General features: G+C 57.4%; 1 protein-coding gene across 6 annotated transcripts in view; it reads right to left on the reverse strand.

Annotated features, from left to right (window-relative positions):
• Positions 1-20,097, reverse strand: part of ARHGEF11 (Rho guanine nucleotide exchange factor 11) — an 88,357-nt gene that overhangs the window by 35,921 nt on the left and 32,339 nt on the right. For 5 of the 6 annotated variants that reach the window (XM_086693337.1, XM_086693336.1, XM_086693334.1 and 2 more), the window contains exons 2-4: positions 7,095-7,109; positions 6,687-6,784; positions 5,693-5,791 (exon numbers count right to left, since the gene is read on the reverse strand). In XM_086693337.1, coding sequence (XP_086549463.1) covers positions 5,693-5,791; positions 6,687-6,784; positions 7,095-7,109 — 212 coding nt within the window. The remainder of the gene's footprint in view (positions 1-5,692; positions 5,792-6,686; positions 6,785-7,094; positions 7,110-20,097) is intronic. The other variant, XM_086693333.1, reaches the window with a different exon arrangement.

The raw sequence follows: 20,097 nt of genomic DNA on the forward strand, positions 1-20,097 counted from the left end.
TGCCTCTTGTCCTGCTCCAGTGACCAGACTTCCAGCGGCCAGACCACGGTGCTGGAGAGGCAGGCCGGGCTCCGGGGAGTGGGCGTGCGCTTTATTCGAATGTGTCTGGATGTCCCAGACCAGTAAGAGCTACTTCCTATGATCCAGTGGGAAGGATGGGTTTACCGTATCAACTGTACTGTTAGCATAATGATAGTTATTAACAGGAATATGGACAAAAGGATAAAAATGAGGTTTCCAAGCGTCCTTCTGAAGCCCTGAAGGGTTCAGGGGTATCCTGGGGTTCATATCAATAAAGATGGTCATGGTCACTCACTGTCAAAATTTGTTTCAGGCTATTTAGTTCCTCCCTTTAAAATGGGCCACATTAAGAGCTTCTGATTGAGACTTACTGAGACGCTGCCCCTTGGCCAGAGGCTGTGCTGGCTGTGACTGCCGTGTGGTTTTCCATGACTCAGTCCTGGTCTGATTTACATCCAGGAAGCATAAGAAACACGAAAGCTGAGGCTAGCTAACGAGCGGCATGAAGACTGTTTTCGTGAATCTGCCCCAGATGATCATTCAATCTGTGAGCTGCACTCATCTGATCAAAACAAAACTCCCACAAAGCACACATAGATGTTTCTGGTCTAAAAAGAGATTCTACAGCGCTGACTGCGTCCCAGTTTGGCTTTTCAATACGGGACTCAAGACTACGCCCTCGTCTCCAGCGTGCTATTTACGGAAGAGGACTCAAAAGGAGCGTGAAATGCTCTACCCTGTGTCTGGAAACCAAAGGTGGGAAAGAAAGTAGGAAACACACGTGGTGATTTCTAGTAACTTAGCGATTCGGAAAAAAACCAGTCTCCAGAGTAAAGGAACCGGAGAAGCTCTCAAGCCTCAGTGAGCATGAGTCACTGGGGGATGTGTTCAAAGGCATGACCCCTGGCCCCCTGGTAGAGAGTGATTCAGTAATTGTGGCTGTGGGCTCAGGACGAGGGTGGCAGCCATCCTGGGGTCCGGGTGACTCTGACGTCGGCAGGGCACCAACCACACTCTGAGAAACTGAACTAGAGAAGCCTAAGGTCAGGGAAAGACCGTAACAACCACTTCGTTACTCCCGAGAGGTCAACGCTGATGCCAATGTAGGCTCTCCTTGTCTCCTGCCCCAAACGCACACACACGTGTGCAGAGACACCCGTGCACAGACACACCCCTTAACTCTGGGTCCGAGTCTGCTTGGGCCTCAGGGCAGGGACATGTAAGAGGGCTGAGCTGCACCCAAGGGACCGCAGGCCGCAGAGGTGAAGGACGAGCATTTTGTCCCCACCAGCTCCGTCTCCCCTGTCCAGCAGCAGGGACAACACGGAAGCAGAGAACAGAAGTATCTCTTCAGAGCTCTGTCCTCGGACAGGAAAACAAGCCCCACAGACACAAGTTAACTCCCAAACATCTGAGCTGCAATTATTTATATCCTCGTGTGATCTACAGACCTCATTTTGGTCATGAATTTGAAATTCTCTTTTTGCTTTTCCCATAAACAAATCCCAGCTATTTCCTCAAAATTACTTAAAGTCTATTTTTCTTCCCACTTTGCAATGTACTTAGTGTGAAATGCTAGCCTGCTCATGGGCACACCTTGTCTTACTGTACTTTGCAGGCAGTGGGTTTTACAAATGAAAGTTTTGCGGGAGGGGCGCCTGGGTGGCTCAGTCGGTTAAGCGTCCGACTTCGGCTCAGGTCATGATCTCGCGGTCCGTGAGTTCGAGCCCCTTGAGTTGAGCCCCGTGAGTTGGGCTCTGTGCTGACGGCTCGGAGCCTGGAGCCCGCTTGGGATTCTGTGTCTCCCTCTCTCTCTGCCCCTCCCCGGCTCATGCTCTGTCTCAAAAATAAATAAAAACATTAAACAAAAAACTTAAACAAATGAAAGGTTTGCAGGAACCAGCGTCGAGCAAGTCTGTCAGTGCCATTTTTCCAGCAGCGTTTGCTCACCTCCTGTCTCAGTGCCACATTTTGGTGATTCTCACAATATCTAAAACTTTTCTGTTATTATATTTTTATGGTGATCTGTGACGAGTGATCTTTTTTAGGTTAAAAAAACTTATTTACATTAATCTGTATTTTTATTCTTGAGGGAAAGAGAGAGCGTGCGCGCGTGCGTGCGCACCCAGGGGAGAGAGGCAGAGGGAGAGGGAGAGAGAGAATCCTAAGCAGGATCCAGGATCCATGCTCAGTGCAGAGCCCGATGTGGGCTTGATCCCACAACCATGGGATCATGACCTGAGCCGAAATCAGGAGTCAGACGCTCAACCGACTGAGCCACCCAGGTGCGCCTGTGACGAGTGACGTTTGGTGTTACTGCTGTGATGGTGTGGGGGGCACCACGAGCGGTGCCCTGTAAGACGGTGAACTTGACAGATGCTCCGCCGACGGCCGTGCCCCGTCTCTCTCCCTTCCTCAGCCGCCCTGTTCCCTGAGACACGGCAGCAGTGACATCAGGCCGATCACTGACCTACAACGGCGCTGAGTGTGCCGTGAAAGGCAGAGTCTCGCGCCCGTCGCTTGAAATCGGAAGCTGGCGGCGATTCGGCTCAGGGGGGAAGGCGCGTCCAAAGCCCAGATACACTGAACGCTTAGGCCTCCCGCACCCGACGCTTGGCCAAGTTGTGAACGCGAGGGAAGGTTCCTGAAGGAAATGAGAAGTGCTGTTCCGGGGAACACGCGGAAGACGAGAAAGCTAAACGGCCTTACTGCCGATGCGGAGAAAGTCTGAGTGGTCCGGATGGAGCATCACACACACCACGTCCCCGGTCCAGAGCCCGGTCCAGAGCAAGGCCCGCGCCGTCTTCGTTCTGCGGAGGCCGAGCGAGGGCAGGAGGCCGCACGGGCGCGGCGAGACGCTGGCTGAGGCCGGTCCGTGAGGTCTCGGGAAAGAAGCCGCCTGCGCGACACAGAAGCGCAGGGAGAAGCATCCGGGGCCGATGCAGAAGCCGCGGCAAGTTCTCCGGAAGATCCAGCTGAGAGAATTCACCAGGGTGGCCACGCTCACCAACAGATCCTCAGCGTGGACCAGACAGTCTCATGTTGGAAGGGGACGCCGTCCAGGACTCTCGTGGCCAGACGGGACAAGTCAGGGCCCGGTTCCCAAGCTTCGAAGGACGGGCCGACTCTTGTCAGGGGCTAACGCGACTGGTGACTGTAAGCTGAAGCTCCTTGACCTTTCCCAAATTCTTGGGGCCCTTAAGAATCACGCTAAACCTACTCTGTCTGTGCTCTAGAAATGGAACAACAAAGCCTGGAGGGCAGTACATCTGTTTACAACATAGGTTACTGAATATCTTATGTCCCCCATTGGGACCTGCTGTGCAGAAAAAAAAAAAAAAAAAAGATTTCTTTCAAAATATTACTGCTCCAGGGAGCCTGGGTGGCTCAGTCAAGTTAACCATCCAACTTCAGCTCAGGTCATGATCTTGCAGTCCGTGGGTTCGAGCCCTACGTTGGGCTCTGTGCTAACAGCTCAGAGCCTAGAGCCTGCTTCGGATTCTGTCTCCCTCTGTCGCCCCTCCCCCACTCATGCTCTGTCTCTGTTTCTCAAAAATGAATAAATGTTAAAAAAAACCAAACAAACAGGGGTGCCTGGGTGGCTCGGTTGGTTAAGCGTCCGACTTCGGCTCAGGTCATGATCTTGTAGTCCGTGAGTTGGAACCCCACATCAGGCCCTGTGGCTGACAGCTCAGAGCCCGGAGCCTGCTCTGGATTCTGGGTTTCCCTCTCTCTCTGCCGCTCCCCTGTGTGTGCATGTGCGTGCGCGCTCTCTCTCTCTCTCTCTCCCAAAAATGAACATTAAAGAATTTAAAAAACAAACAAAATATTACTGCTCCTTGACCATGACCCGGGCACTCAAGAGCTCTGATGGACAACGAGACGTGTGTTGTCGTGCCTGCTGACACAACACCCGTTCTGCAGCTCACACGTCAAGGAATCATTTCGACTTTCGAGTCTTATTATTTGACAAATGCATTTTGTAGGGCTGTGGCTGCCCTAGATAATGATTCTGCTGATGGATCCAGACAAAGCAAATCGAAAACCTTCTGGGAAGGATTCATCATTCTAGATGCCACTCGGCCCATTCACGGTTCATGGGAAGAGGTCAAAACATCAATATTCACAGGAACCGGAAGAGGCAGCCTTCACGGACTGACTCGGAGGGTTCAAGACTTCCGCGCAGGCACAAGTGCAGTGTGGCCTGAGGACGGGGCTGAATGGCTGCAACCTCAGGATAAAACCCGAGCGGACGAGGAGGTGCTTGCTGGGGAGGAGCGGGGCAAGCGGTTTCCTGAGATGGAATCCACTCCTGGTGAGAATGCCGTGAAGACTGTTGAAATGACAGTAAAGGACTGAGAATATCCCATCAGCGTGGTTGCTAAAGGAGCAGCAGGGTGGAGAGGATGAGCTCCAATTCTGCAAGTTGTGAGCAAAATGCTCCCAAACAGCAGTGCCCGTGACAGAGAGACATTCCTAAAAGGAAGAGTCGCTTGATGTGGCAAACGTCATCGTCTTATCTCAGGAAATCGCCACAGCCCCCCCCAGGCTTCGGGGGCCACCACCCCGGCCAGCTAGCAGCCACCAACATCGAGGCAGACCCTCCGGCAGAGACTGTGACTCGCTCATTAGCAGGAACGCCCCGCAACAAGGTGTTTTTAACGAAGGCGCGTGTGTTGTTTATCAGACGTGACGCCACCACACTCTGAGACCACGGTACGGTGAGAGCGCGACTTTCACGCGTGCGGAGACACCAAATCGTCGCTCTGAGCCGCTTTACTGCGACGCCTGCTTCTGTGGCGGTCAGGGGCCGAGCCCGTACCTGCAAGCCTTAGACTCTCCACGTCACCCGCGCCACCCCCGCGGCCACACTGAAGTTCACACCCCTAGGGACACTGGTTTACACACGTCCCCGCTCCCACGTTCTTCCCGCCTTGTCAGCTCCGGCCCGGGTCGCTTACCAGCACGGCTCTACCTGGCGGGCGACACGGCTTCCAGGTGCTGGCGGCTCTTCCAGTCGCGACTGGCGGCTCGACCGACCTGCCTACGTGCCCTCCCGCTCTGCTTCCTTCCCCCCGAGTCCTATCCTGCCAGCCGTCTTTCATTCCCACCTTTGCGACTGCTCCCGAAATCCTACTGCTTCTCAGGGAGGCTTGGACCACAAACCACCCGAACACCATTCGTTCCCAGCACCGTCTCCTCCCAGACTGCCTGGCACACGTCATTTCTCTGGCCCTTTACTATTTAACGCCGGCCGCCCCGGCACCCACCCGGGCCGGCACGCTGTCCCAAACTGTAGGGTGCTGCAGGTGGCACAAAGACGGGGGTCTCCGACCCCACACGGCACCTTCTGACCCGGTAAGAGGGCCTCCCTCGGGTGGCAACCTGGCATCTGCCCGGCAGCCTCAGGGCCACCCTGCCATCCTTACCCTTCCCAACGGGGAAGTGGGCACGCGACGTGACCCCTACGAGTTCTGTCTGGCGCACGGCACTGCCGAGACGGCCCTGGACGGCCCCGGGGACCGGTTCGCAGTAATTCACGCACGCCCGGCACTCCCCCCACCTCCAGGGAGCGCCCACGCCCGTCCTCTAATTGCGCGGCAGGTCACGCACACGGTTGCTACCCACACGGTGTCCCCGTCCCCCGCGGGCAGTGGGCCGCAGCACTCACCGGGCCGCACGGACTGCACCAGGACGATACGATCCCCGCTGACGGTGAAGCCGAAGCCATGCTGGTCCTTTTGGATGATGACACAGCGCTGAACAAGACCTGATGGGGGTGACAGACAGAGAAGGATCATCAGGAGCCACCACCGACCGGGAAAGCCCCAGGTCGTCCTCCCGCAGAAAGCCTTTCCAGACTAACCGACTCCCCAGACTTTTCCTGAGCAAAACTAGGGCGATGACACGACGGCCTCCGGAGCAACGAACACCTGGAAGCTACCTTGCGCCCCGTGTAAGTCACCCTTCTCCAGTCACTGAGGCGTCTGTCTCTTTAGGTCTGTCGGGTGAGGCTGGCCAAAGAGGGTCAGGACAGGGAAGCAGCCCTGTGACTGAGGCCCGAGTGAGGTGTCTGCTGGGAAATCCCGCCTGGCGAGGGCGGCGGGTGGCGGCTCACGGGGGGCGACCCGGGGCGGGCCCCTTGCCAGACCCGGGGAAGGGTGCAGGGAAAGAGAAAACCCGCTCTTCTCACACACACGTCTGCCCCCAGAATGTGGAGGAAAAGAAAGGCAGCCACGACTGCCGAGTGCCCCCGTCCCCGCGGGTGCGCACCGGACCCCACACCCTGCACGCTGCGCCCCAGACATCACGCCCCGGATCCGCGGACTGCACACCGCACTGGATGCCGCATACCGAGCACCGAGCTCGCGTGCCGACCCGGGCCCCGTCCCACAACGGCCAGCGCAGGAACCTTGGAGTTAAACCCAACTGGTTTCGGGCCTGCCTCTGGCCCCTCCGAGCCTATGCACTTGGCAAGTGTCTGAAGCCCTCTGTGCCTCGGCCCCCTGTTCTGTGAGCAGGGACAACATCCCCCTTCCGTGGCTGGTGTATGGACACAGGAGACAAGTCGTATAAACGGCGAACTGCCGAGCCCGACGGGAAGGCTGCTTTGCCCCCGGGGGAGGCACCCCTTCTGTGTCTGCGTGTTAGCGCCCCAAGGTTACCTGCTGCGTCAGAGGCGTCAGAGGCGTCAGAGGGCTGGCGGAGGTGGGAAGAAGGCCTGCGTCCGGGCGCCGGGTCTCCCAAAGACAGGCTACTTAACCTGCAGGGCAAGGAGAGCAGTGGTGAGCCGGGCGGGGAGGGACCAGCCTGCAGCTCTGTTAGAAGGGGCCCGAGTCTTGGGTGAAGAGAGGCCACCCCTCTCAGCCTGTAAGCGGCTCAATCTGGTGGGAGATCAGCCGTGTCTACACCACCGGCAACACCACCTATGTGAGATCCTGGGCCGCAGGGCAAGCATGGTCTCCCTGATACCCACAAGGCGCGAAGGGCAAGAGCCCTTCCTGGAGTCGGGAGACAAAGAAAGAGTGGCGGGAGCAGACCGCGCACAGACACACACGCTTGGTGGCTCTTACCAGGCGGCAATGGGGCTGACGGAACAGAACGAAGCAGCAGGGAGATGGTTGCAAGAAAAAGACGGGAGAAAACAAAAGCTGGTTAGTGTCAGGCGGCGACTGGCAAAGGACAGGGAGACCGGAGGGCGAGACGGCGGGGCATCAGAACCAGCCGGCAGAGGACGGCGGCGGGTGCAGCAGAGAGCCTCCCCACCTCGGGCTTTGTCTCGTCCCCTCTAGACGGGCACCTCCAGGCAGGGAACTGGGACTAACCTGGGCGGGGTAGCATACGCTTCTCTAGAAGGGAGGGGGAGAGCAATGGCCAAGCCTCTGAAAACGCCCCTTTTCCTGGAGTCTGGCCCGTCCGGTGGTAGAAATCCGGCCCACACCGAGCCCCTGCCTGCAGCCAGCCCGAGGCGCCCGGCTCGGCAAAGGTTAAGTGAGACCCTAACACCTCAAGGTACTGAGATCACCAAACCAGATCTTCTCTTCAACAGCAGTGGGACAAGTTCAACGGCTGCCATGCCTCTCCCATTCAGGAGAGTGTACCTGCTGCCCCTCTGAGGGGGTCTCCCGCGTGTCTACAGCAAGTGACCAGGCAGAAGGTCATTAGCGGAGGCGCTGTGTGCAGTGGCAGAACATGCCCTTGGTGTAAGTGTTCACGTGGTGGCTGGTTGAGTAAACCACAGTGTGACGGTGACAGTATGATGGCAGGGTGCTCAGCTGCGTGTGACGGGAAGGCCCTTGACGGAAAGGAATGGCCTCCAGGACGTGTTGAGTGAAAACAGCAAGGCGCAGGATTACGAGCCCAGGGAAAAGTGGGCAAAAGAGCGGGGGGGAGGGGGGGGAGTATTTCTTCGTGTGTGTTTACATGCTCGCTCACGTATGCACAAAGGATCTAAGACACCTTTGGGAGGGTACAAAAGAAACACACACTGGCTGCCTCTGAGGAAGGAGACTGCGTGTCTGGGGCACAGGGCTGGTGCTAGAAACTCATATTCTCGATTGCAGCCTTTAGGTTCTGGATCCCGGGAAGGAGCCAGCTCTTCAAGTGACATATATGACACGACAAAATAACTTTCAAAGTTAAAAGACGGGGGTCTTCTCCCCTCATCCTGGCGCCCCTCCTCCCTGGACAGGTGAGACTGCTTTTTACTGGCTGATCTTTGCATCAGAGAGAGGAGGACGCCAAGGGAGAGGAGAGCGTGGGGCCCAGGAGAGCGTGAAGTGGGAATGGAGGACGAGAAACAAGGAAGAACAAAACAAGACATAAACCAGACAAGACACGGGAGACGGTTGATTCAAGAAAAGCCGCAATCGCGCCGAGAAGGGCCGCGGAGTGGAAACTGCCCACAGTGCACTAGTCATCTTGCTGAAATGCAAATCCGCCCATGTCATTTTGCTGCGGGGAACCTCCCAGAGCTTCCGTATGGTGCGCGGGGCGGGGGGAAGGCTGTGCTGCCCGAGCTGGGCCATGGCCGTGGCCGAGCGGGACGCACTGCCGGGCTCCCCCACTGCCCCCGGGGCCCACCGCCCAGGCGGGACTCGGCAGGCGCGCCACCTTATTCTCCGTCTCTGCTCTTTGCCACCGGCCCTTCACCTGCTCTGGTTTCTGGCCCCTGCCTTTGCCTGTACCGCGCCTGCTCCTCAGATGTCCCTCCCGCCGCATGGCTCGTGACCGCATCTGTGAGCCAGACGAGAACGTGCGCTGCCGGCAGCTCCGGCTTCTGGCTGTCTTCAAATCACCCGCCTCCAATCTCTGCCCACCCCCACCCCTCCACCCACGCCGGGCACCCAGCTTAGCTCAGCACTCAGTAAGTGGTCTAGAATCCACGGATGATGACCACACTTGCTGCGGTCATCATTCTGCAACGTATGTATGTCACGCTGCCCCCCTGGAATGTGCACAGTGCCGTGTGGCAATGAGATCTCAGGGAAACTGAGAGAGTGCCCTAGAGCCCAGACCCGTGCTACCCGACGTAACAGCTACAAGCGTCTATTTGAATTCACATCTGAAAAAGAATGTAAGTTCCTCAGCTGGCCCAGCCACATTTCCATTGCTTCCTAGCTAGCTACGGTGGCTCGTGGTTACCATACCACACTCACTGGACCCGACAGCACGAGGCATTTCCATCGCTGCGGAAAGCTCTCCTGGACGGCACGGCGCTGCTCCGGGCACCGTGCGAGGCGCTGGGTACAGACGGAGGAGGAGCACACACGCGGGGGCGACAGCTCCGTGCTGGCCCCCTCAGAGAGGGGTCCTCAGGACGGACCTTAATTTAAAGGTCTTTTATTCCAGCTGCTCATCTGCTGTCTGCAGTCGGATCCGCACACCCCACCCCTGGGCTACCGAGGACGGGCCTGAACCCCTCCTCCTCGCCACCTCGGGGGAAAGCCCGTTTTCTGCTGGGACGGCCGGGGCCTCCTCCTGGCCTCGTGCAGTCTGGCCCACGCCTGTATGGAAGCCTGGCAGGGACGGGAACTCGGAACCTGGTTTGCTTTGCACTCGAGCTGGGCCGTGCGCTGTCGTGTGTCACGAAAGGCACGCGGAGCGGTGGCCCGTGGACCTGGCTGCGGAGGACGTCAGGGGCGTGGACGAGAATCACTTCAGCAACAGATATGAACGGCCTTTTCTCTTTGAGAGCTTCGAGGAGGAAAAACTACCCCGGAACTGGGCAGGAAGACACATCGGCAGATCAGGTGGGCGGAAACAACGTGCGGGCTGCTGGGTCGGCGGGGGCTTGAGCCCGAGCAGAGAGTTTGGAGGGAGCCCTTGGGAAGGTTAAAATCTGAGAGACAAGGGAAGAGGGAGAAGCAAAGAGCGTACTCGGCCGTCAGAAAAGGAGAAGGGATTTTAACGGCAGGGCTCCCCTCTCCTTCATGCCGTTCCCGCCAAGTCTGGCAGCAGAGATCAGATCTGAATCGGCCTAAACCTGAAGGGAGAAGGCCTGGGAGAGTGCAGACCGCCCCCCCCCCCCCCCGCCCCAAACACGTGGCTCGTAAACGGCAGCCGCGAGACAGGAGGTCTGGCCCAGCTTCCCAGTAGGGCCCCACCACTGAGCCCCCTGCCCAGTGCAGCCGACGGTGTTTCCAGACCCGCTCCCTGCTTCCCGCCCCCACTGACCGTGGGGCTTCTAGCCTTGGGTCTGGGTGACTGGAAAAGCCCAGATTCACTGTGTGGACCAGCCTTCCCTGGCACGGCCCGCCCCGGGCCCCGGATCAGGACCCGCGATTCCCTCCTCACACCTGACAACCAGACATGTGCGAGGCCGCCTGGCGCTGAAGGGCCTTCCACCGAGGGGACCCAAACACCGTGGCCCCGTGACGGCACCACCCTCTGCCCCTGCTCCTCGAGGCTCTGGTCAAGGGGCATGGACCCCACCGTGCTCTCCCTGGCCACAGCAGCCTGCGTATCTTTTACGCCAAGATTGTATTCTGAAGCGTTTCAAACGTGCGTTGAGGTTGAGGGGAGCAGCACGATGAGTGCCTGTAGGCCTCCATCTAGACTCCTCAGTCAACATTCGTCACGCTTGCTTTATTTTCCCAAGGTTACACACTTTTTCCCTATTTCAAAGTTGCAGACAGCGTGACACTTGATCCCGAAGTACGTCAGCATGACCCCCCCAAGACCTTCGACTTCTCCTGGACAACCACAGTGACCTCAGCACCCAAGGAGCTCACCGTCGATACAACAGGATTACCTCACATGTAGTCCGCGCTCAAACCCAACTGTCGTATGGCTCTTCCACACGGCTGCTTTCCCACGGCCTGCGACCGGGGTCCAGCCGCAGATCGCAGATCGCACTTACTCAGTCTCCTCGGGATTCGTCTGATCCAGAACGCCCACCCACCCTGGTCCCTCCGAACCCTGAGGTGTAAGAGCTCAGGCCAGTCGTCTTATCGATCAGCCTGCAGAGGACTCGGATGTCTCCTCATGATTAGATTCAGATTAAGCCTCTTAAAAGAGTATCGTGTGAGTGGTTACGCCAGGTTTGGTCACTTGGGTCAGGTGCGCTCCGGGGAGTCGGCAGTGGTAAAAACATGTTTCCCACTTGAATCGGCGGGCAAGCTGGGGTGATACCTGAGCCAGAGGACCACCCTTTTCTCCAACAGCCCCTCCCCAGCGGCCTCACCCTCCACGGGGGCTCCTTGTTTGGACCGCATGCTGCACTGTAGCCGTAGAAAGGCCATCTACTGATTCCGCCTCTCCTTCCACATCCACTAGCGGGAGTCTCCTGTAAAGGAGGCAGTCCTTCCCTTTCCTGGAGCGGCGCCACGAATTCATGAATTTCTTCCCTAATGCAAGGCATTATAGTCCATTATCATCACTTTTTTTTAACGTTCTTTTTTTTTTAAGTTTATTTTTTTTTTCTGGGAACCTCTCTGCCCAACGTGGGGCTCGAACTCATGACCCCAAGATCAAGAGTCACGGGCTCACTGACTGAGCCAGCCGGGCGCCCCTTTCATCATCACTTTTTAGAAACTCTCGGAGCTGTCCCCATCTGGCTGGGGGAGACCTTGTTCCTCAACGGTGTCACCGTCTGTCTTTGAGCACATCCTTGCCTTCTGGCACAAGACCTTCCCGGCTCACTGCCTACCTTCCCTGAGCCAGGCCTAGGATCAAACGCTCCTGTAAGGACCCTGGTTCCTTTCAGTGGGAGTCATACTTAGAGACAGGATCGGGGGGGCCAGGGCAGCGAGTATTTATGCAGAAAGTGTGAGTCCACACTGACATCTCCAGTTTGGCTCCGACACTAGCGGGTCCTTCCTCTCCCGGAGTGAGAACCGGTTCCCACGTGAGAGGGTTGCTGGGGTGAACGCACCAACATGTCTATTCAGTCAGTCCAGGGTGTCCCTGCAGCTCTGTCCCCACATCGCGTTGCATCAGAGGCGCACAGTCAGGACCGTGCGCGGAAGCTGCTCTCTGATGTTATCGGCCTGAAATGCATCCAGGCCTCTTTTCATACTTGTGCTTAACTTGGGGGGGTTTCCTTTCCTCAGTATTTATCTAACTTTACGTTTTGAACCTGTTCAGCACTTACATGGTCCAGAACGCAAGATGCCACCTTACAAAAGGTCCCTCCAGAGCTGCCCCTGCCGCGTCCTGACCCTGCAGGGAAGCTTTCCCACCGGTCTGTGGCTTCCTCTCTGGGCCTCGTCTTGGGAAGCTAAGGAAATGCACACTGCTCCGTCCCGGTCCGCAGAGACCTTCCATGTCCCTCCCCTTCTCTCTGCCCTGCCGGCCACACCCTGATGCCTCCGACACTACTCCTGTCATCTGGTGTCAGTCCTGGCCGGGCTTTCCGGAACGCTCCCCCCACCCCGGCGGTCTGCCCCCCTCCACCCGCAGCAGCACCAGGCGCAGAAGAGGCGCTCTGCAAATCCACGCCGAAACGGTCCCCCCGCCCCCCGTGCGCAATGAAGCGCGGACACGCGTGGAGACTGTCCCGACAACAAAATCCGCAACTGCCCATTTACCCCTTCTGTTGGCCTATGGGTGTGTATATTTTTAAACATTAGTTAACATTTGAAAATCAGACCCTTTCACACTAAGAAACCACAGGTTTCCGGTTTCTGGCACCACCGTGCTTCTAAGCCCCACAAGGGGACAACGGCTGCCGACAGGGCCTGCTCTCGTCATCCTCGTTCTGTCCCGCCGGCAGCCTGCAGCTAGGGAGCAGCCTAGGATGTCCCCGTGACGCTAGTTAGTTACGAAGTCCTTCCTACCTTCCGCGCGGTGTGCGGAACACCTGCCGTATGCTGTCTATTTAACCTTCCCTGGAGCCAGGCGAGGTAGGCAGCACACCCCCATTTTCAGAGTGAGCAGCGGGGTTAAGTGGAGTTGAGATACGATCTGGTTTCAAGGTCTGGGCCCCTAAATGAACTTATCTGACCTGTGGCCATGTATGAGGATCTAACTAACTGGTCTCTATTGGGCCTTTCCTGGTATTTTCTTTTTTGCATACACACAATACATGTACCTCACATGTGCACACACACACACGATACACGTGATGTACTCTAGACTCACAAGGTACGCAGAAGGCATACGCTATGTATATCTAGAGAGATAACAAATACGATCAACAGAGATTAAAAAGCACACCGTACGTAAGCTGACGTAGGTCTCTGGTGTCTGGGCAAAGTCATACTCCTGAGCCCCTCCCCAAAGCCAGGAGCGGCAGTGAACCAGGAAAGAGCTACCTTGCCAGGACCTTCGTTCTAGATAAAGTGCACATTCGCTGAACCCTGACCTGGTCTTACTGGTCTGGTTTCCCTTATCTACCAGGGTGGAGGAGCTCTAAGTAGCCTCCTGGCACCCTTTTCAAGGATTCTGCATCTGGGCGGAAGTCTCCCCACGGTCTGAGGCAAACACTCCAGCCTGCACATCCCTGCAGTGAAGGGAAGAGACACTGTTGCCCCTAAGAGCTCATACACTTGAGAACACTTAGAAAAAAAGAGGCACAGATCAAACGAGAGCACTCTCCGTCAGAAAGAACCAGAGTGCAGAGTCAACACTTCAAAGGGTGCTGCCGAGAAGGACTGGGCTTGGAAATTCAGGAGCCAATTCCAGTTCTGTTGGAATCCACGGGGCCCTCGGCCACCACCCACTTCTGCGCGTGGGTCTCTTCTCAATTCAAGCGGGGGGCAGCGGGGGCTGGGGGGTGGGGAGCGGAAGCCCCTGGCAGAGCGGACAGAGAGGCTCCCAGCCCCGAGGTCACGCACTGGCTGCAGAGCGGCGTGGGAACCCCTCACGCTCCCACCCGGGGACCCAACGTGGCAGCTCGGTGGCGGGGAACACGCGTCCTTTCTCGAGCAGCCCCTTCCCTCTGCGCCAGCACCGATTTCCCGGGGTGGACCGGAGCCCCGGGGACAAGGCCGCCCCGACACGTCTGCTGAAGGAACGTGCATGGCCCTCCCTTCAGAGCTGCCGTGAGGCTCAGAGAGGCACTCCGTTAGGTTCCCCATGGCGTGGAGTCCCGTGCAAATCTTTTCAAGGTCCACACTAGGTGACCGACGCTCAACGTGCCAGAGGTGAGGCACACCGATGAGAAAGAGTGGGTGACTAAGAAACGGAGAAGTGAAGATGCCCCCGGCTGTCCCGGTCGCCTCCATGCAGGGCTTTGAGGTCGGTGGGCATCGGGGCGGACAGGTGCACGGAGGGGGTCGGGGGGTGGCGAGAACCAGCGTGCGGGGCTCAACACTCCATGTTTATCACACAGCCCATGCTATGGTCTGGAAAGCACTGTTTTGGGGTGAAATACAGGCTCGGGCTTGGGCTCAGCCTTCTCCTGGCTGGCACCCCACCTCTCCGAGCCCCGGTTTCTCAGCAATGAATGTGGAAAATACCATTTCCTCCAAGGGTGGCCGGGAGCACATCACCCTCACAGAAACCTCAAAGCCAACATGTCCAAACTGAAATCAGCCTCCTAGCGTGGGCCCTGCTCCTAAGCAGAGGTCTCCTCCCGAGGTAACCGTGCCGTGCGGTCACTCACGTGGGAGCCCGAGTTACCTCTGACACCTCTGCAAATCTAACCACCGCCACACCTTGCTGCCATTACCCACCACTGTTTCTGGACCCACCCGCTCTGTCCCTCCTTGCCCCTCTCCTAGCACAGTCGGCCGTTCCCCTCCCTAGATCCCATTCATTCTCTACTTGAGAACTTTCCAGCAATCTCTTAAAAAGACGAAGTGGAACATTACCCTGTAGCAGCTTCCTACCGTCCTCACCCTCGTATAAAGGTTCAAATCCTCCCCCAGCCCAGCAGGTGCTCTGGGTGGGGGGGGGTCCTCGTGCCCCCACTGGCCTCAACCCCAGGAGCCTCCCCGTCCATGAAGGCCAACACACGCTCCAGGGTTCAGCACAAACCACCTCTTCCTCCAGGAGGCCTTCCTGGACACCCCACGACGCGGGCCTCCCCCGAAATCTTCCCTGTGGTGCTCAGTGCCGACTGGTCATTTCGTGCTTTCTCGGACTGCTTCACGTCTACTCTCCCCCTTTGCTGATAAAGCTTCATCGTGTCCTGTTGGCCGGAGCACGCAGTCGATATACAATAATTATGACTTGAGGGGTGCCGGGTGGCTCCTGTCGGTTCGACTCTTGATTTCGGCTCAGAGCACGATCTCGCAGTTTGTGAAGTCGAGTCCTGCTTTGGGTTCTGTGCTGACGGCACCGAGCCTGCTTTGGATTCTCTCTCTCTGCCCCTCCCCCACTCGCGCGTGTGCTCATCTCTCTCAAAAGAAATAAACGTTAAAAAAAAAGTATGAGCTGAAGGATAACATCAGACCATACGCGCCAGAGAACTTCGCAGACATCAAAATATTGTGAGCACACACTTAGCGTCGATCGAGAGAGCCTGAAGGACCGCCACAGTGCACGTAAGTTAGGATTACATTCACGGCTTCGTGGTTTTAACAAAGGCAGGAAGGTGTTAGCCTCTGCATGGACTTACACGGCGAGTGCCATCAACCTGCAGAACCATGTAAGCTCCTACAGTCTTCAGTCTCCCGGACTTCTAGAATTCCATTCTGCACACAAAGCACTAAACAAGAAAATGAACGTTAAAGCGTGTTGTGACTACAAACTGGGCTGGGGAGAGAGGGGGCCAAAGAAGGAGGAAGGAACCGGAGAGGAGGCCAACTTCACCAGGGCCCGGGAGCGAGGGCAAAAAGCTCTGCTATGGAAAGACAGGAGGGAGGAGCGGGCACAGGCGGCAGGGGGACACGGCAGCTCTGAGGCCGTCGGTGCAACACGCGGGGGGACGGAGGGTCAGACAGGACTGAGCCGAGAAGACGGGTCTCCGCCCGGGCTCTGCCGCATCCCAGCCAGTGGATCTAGGAAACCCTCGGGTTCTCCACCTCGACAACGCGGACAGTTGACCTGCCGGCTCTCCCTGCCTCACGGGGCGGCTCGGAGTTACGTGGCAAGGTGCGTCAGAGGCTTGGAGACGCGGAAGCAACATCAGAGCAGGAGGAGAGCTTGGGGCGGGCTGTGGATTTCACTCCTTGTAGAGGCTGAAAGCTCCCTGGGAGTCACGGGAGCAGATCAGGGGACGAAAAGGATAGGTCTGACGGTGGTGGCCAGAGTGGCCTGGAAGGGGAGAGGCTGGAGGCGCAGAGAGCAGGTAGGGCAGGGGTCACATGCACCTGAGTGCCAGCACTGCATGGAATGAACCAGAGCAGCCGGCAGAGAGGCCGCAGGACCGCCTTGTGTCGTCCACAGGGGAGCCGCCCGGGCCACAGGCACCAGAAATGTGCTAGCTCGAAGTGAGAGGGTCAGTGTAAAACACACACACGGGTTCAAAGACTCAGTACAAGACAAAAGAGGAATGCAAAATACCAACACTTTCAACGCTGATCACAGGCAGAAATACCAGTATTTTGAGTAGATTCAGTTAAATGAAATATATCACTGAATTCCTTTTACCTGTTTCTCCCCTTAAAAAAAAATGTTTACTTATTTTGAGAGAGAAACAGAGCATGAGGGGGGAGGGGCAGAGAGAGGGAGACACAGAATCCGAAGCAGGCTCCGGGCTCCAAGCTGTCAGCACAGAGCCTGATCACAGGGCTCGAACCCACGAACCGCGAGATCATGACCTGAGCCGAAGTTGGGAGGCCTAACCGACTGAGCCACCCAGATGCCCCCCCCACCTTTTTTCTTTTTTTAATGTCTTATTTATTTTTGAGTGTGAGAGCGTGAGTGGGGGAGAGACAGAGAGAGAGGGGGACAGAATATCTGACGTGGGCTCCGCACTGACAGCAGTGAGCCCGACGCGGGGCTCACTTGCGACCTGTTAGGTCATGACCTGGGCCAAGGTGGGATGCTCAACCAACTGAGCCACCCAGGCCAGGTGCCCCTCCTTACCTTTTTTTTTTTTCATTTTTAAATGTTTTATTTAATTTTTGAGAGCAAACACACACAAGCGAGGGAGGGGCAGAGGGGAGGGGGACAGAGGATCTGAAGTGGGCTCTGTGCCGAGGGCAGGGAGCCTGATGCAGGGCTCAAACTCATGAACCGTGAGACCATGACCCAAGCTGAAGCTGGATTCTCAACTCACTGAGCCACCCAGGCGCCCTTTTTCTCATTTTTAAAAGATCCTACTTTTAAATCATCTCTAGGCCCAACACGGGGCTCGAACTCATTCCTAGGTCAAGTCCCACATTCTATCAACCACACCAGCCGGGTGCCCCCTCCTTCCTACTTTTTTTTTTTTTTTTTAACATTTATTTATTTTTGAGACAGAGAGAGACAGAGCATGAACGGGGGAGGGGCAGAGAGAGAGGGAGACACAGAATCGGAAACAGGCTCCAGGCTCTGAGCCATCAGCCCAGAGCCCGACGCGGGGCTCGAACTCACGGACCGCGAGATCGTGACCTGAGCTGAAGTCAGACGCTTAACCGACTGCGCCACCCAGGCGCACCAACCCTCCTTCCTACTTTTTTTTTTTTTTTTTTTTTTCCAACGTTTATTTATTTTTGGGACAGAGAGAGACAGAGCATGAACGGGGGAGGGGCAGAGAGAGAGGGAGACACAGAATCGGAAACAGGCTCCAGGCTCTGAGCCATCAGCCCAGAGCCCGACGCGGGGCTCGAACTCACGGACCGCGAGATCGTGACCTGGCTGAAGTCGGACGCTTAACCGACTGCGCCACCCAGGCGCCCCGCTCCTTCCTACTTTTAACGTGACTGCTAGACAATTTCCGACGGCACGTGTGTCTTGTGTTCTGCTTTGCTAGACGAGGCTGCCCTGGCCTCCCTGGGCCACAGGTGTCCCAGACGCAGCCTTCTCTCCCGTGGTGGGGCCTCCAGCCTCTCGGACCGGGAGAAGCAACCAGAAGCCTGCCCAGAGCCACCACCCAGTGACCAGACTGCTGCCAAGCAGTGCTCCGTGGGCGCGGACCCCTCTCCCGTGTTGCTCACTGGACTGTGACTGCCAGAAGGGCTCCTCTCAGTGTCCCCAGCGAGGAAGAAGCGGGGGCTCAGGGGGGCGGCCGTCTCCAGCGCTTAGCAGAGAACAAGTCGACTGGCGGTGTACCTTCTCTTCACTCGGGACCCGGCACCGACACCCCCTCCCCCCCCCGCCCCCCTGCTCAGCGCAGGGGCAGACTCACATCCGATTCACCTGTCTGTCACACACGCCTCAGGAAAAGCCGGACGTCTGGGCCGGGCCAGGATGTCAAACCAGTATGGGGGGCGGGCAGGGTGGTCCAGCAGGGGGGCGGATGGAGTACATCCCCATCCCGGTTCCGACCACTGGCGGGGCTCAGAGGAAATTCTTTCCTTTCCATGAACCTCAGTTTCCTCATCTTTGGAACCGGAAAACCAGCCACCCCCCACCCCCCCCGGCTGCTGTAAGAACCGGGACGTAAGCAAAGCGTCTGGCATAACGCCTGGCACACAGCCATGCTCGGAAACTGGCTGCCACTCCTGCCGCGAGCCCCTAAGTCCGCCAGAACGAGGCGGCTGCTCCAGGCGATCGCGGCCTGGCTCGCAGCACAGAAGTGAACTTGGAGTTATCCGGTGTGGGCGCAGCCGCCTCTGGGCCTCCTTGGGGCGGACGCCCTGCTGCGCACTGTGAGCTCTGGTCCACGCTCCTGTGCTTCTGTCCACGTGTCACCTCCGCCGGCGGTCACCTCTGACGAGATGGACACCGTGTGCGGACGGCCGGGGGAGGCGGGGAGGCCGGAGCCGCCGGCCACTAGTGAGGGAGGACAGACGCTGTAAGCGCGGCGTCTCCGGAGGCCCGGCCGGGGCGTGCGGCCCGCGGGAGGGCAGTCGTGGAGGCCGCCGCGGGGAGGGGGCGGGACGGACAGTCTAGACATCTGGGTTCTAGACCAACTCTGCCCCCGTCTTTCCGGATGCCCTCGAGAAAGGAGAAAATTACACGGAGTAAGCGTCTAATGCGTCGCAGGCGTCCGTGTAATCCTCACAACAACCTGGCGAGGCAGACGTGGTTATTTTCCTTAACAGGTGAGGAAAGCGAGATTCAGAGAAGTTCAGCGAGTCACTCAAGGGCACGCAGCCAGCAAACGGTAGAGCCGAGACGTGAACTCTAGCCTGCTGATGCCGGAGTCGGGTCTTCCCCTCCGGACGCCATGGCTTCCTCGGCCCTACGCTGCAGAGCCTGGGCCCGATCTCCCTCCCTCCGGCTCTCATTGGGCGCCGGTCTCTGCCCTCACAGGGGGTCTTGGGCGCATCGTGTCCGCGTACCCAGGGAGGGCTGATGCGGAGCTAGATGTGCTCAACGGCACAGGCAGAAAACAACAGGCGCCTTGACGGGCAGCGATCTAGAAGCTCTAGAAGCCCCACGGAGTCTGCACCGCGGATGTTCGTGCGATGGCCTAGGGTGTTTTTACTCCAGTTTCCTGGTTTTAATGAGAGGAAGGAATTCAAGAGAGGTCAGAATTCACAAGACAGGGCCCGAGGCTTGGACTTGGTGGGGAAGGGCCTCAATCTGGGGCACGAGATGTCTTCCTCGCCTCCGTGGTACCCAGCGTGTGGCAGTGGACAAGCCACACACCGCGGCCAGGAGCCAGCTTTCGTGGCGACACAGCGGGAAGACCGAGCCTGCCCCTCTCACGGGGCCCTGCGATGACCACGTTACTCGTAAACCCAGAATCGCTTTCGGCGCATCCTGTCCCACCTAAAGTTTTCCGGAAAAGGAAACTAAATGTGTACATCCTCCTGAAGTGATGATAATACTTAAAAATTTTTTTTGTAACCTTTATTCATTTTTTTTTTTTTTCAACGTTTTTTTATTTATTTTTGGGACAGAGAGAGACAGAGCATGAACAGGGGAGGGGCAGAGAGAGAGGGAGACACAGAATCGGAAACAGGCTCCAGGCTCCGAGCCATCAGCCCAGAGCCTGACGCGGGGCTCGAACTCACGGACCGCGAGATCGTGACCTGGCTGTAGTCAGACGCTTAACCGACTGCGCCACCCAGGCACCCCAACCTTTATTCATTTTTGATAGAGACAGAGCATGAGCAGGGGAGGGGCAGAGAGAGGGAGACAGAATCCGAA

Source organism: Puma concolor, chromosome E4 (assembly GCF_028749965.1).
Source record: "Puma concolor isolate L17-30 chromosome E4, mPumCon1.1.hap2, whole genome shotgun sequence".
Classification (NCBI taxonomy): domain Eukaryota; kingdom Metazoa; phylum Chordata; class Mammalia; order Carnivora; family Felidae; genus Puma; species Puma concolor.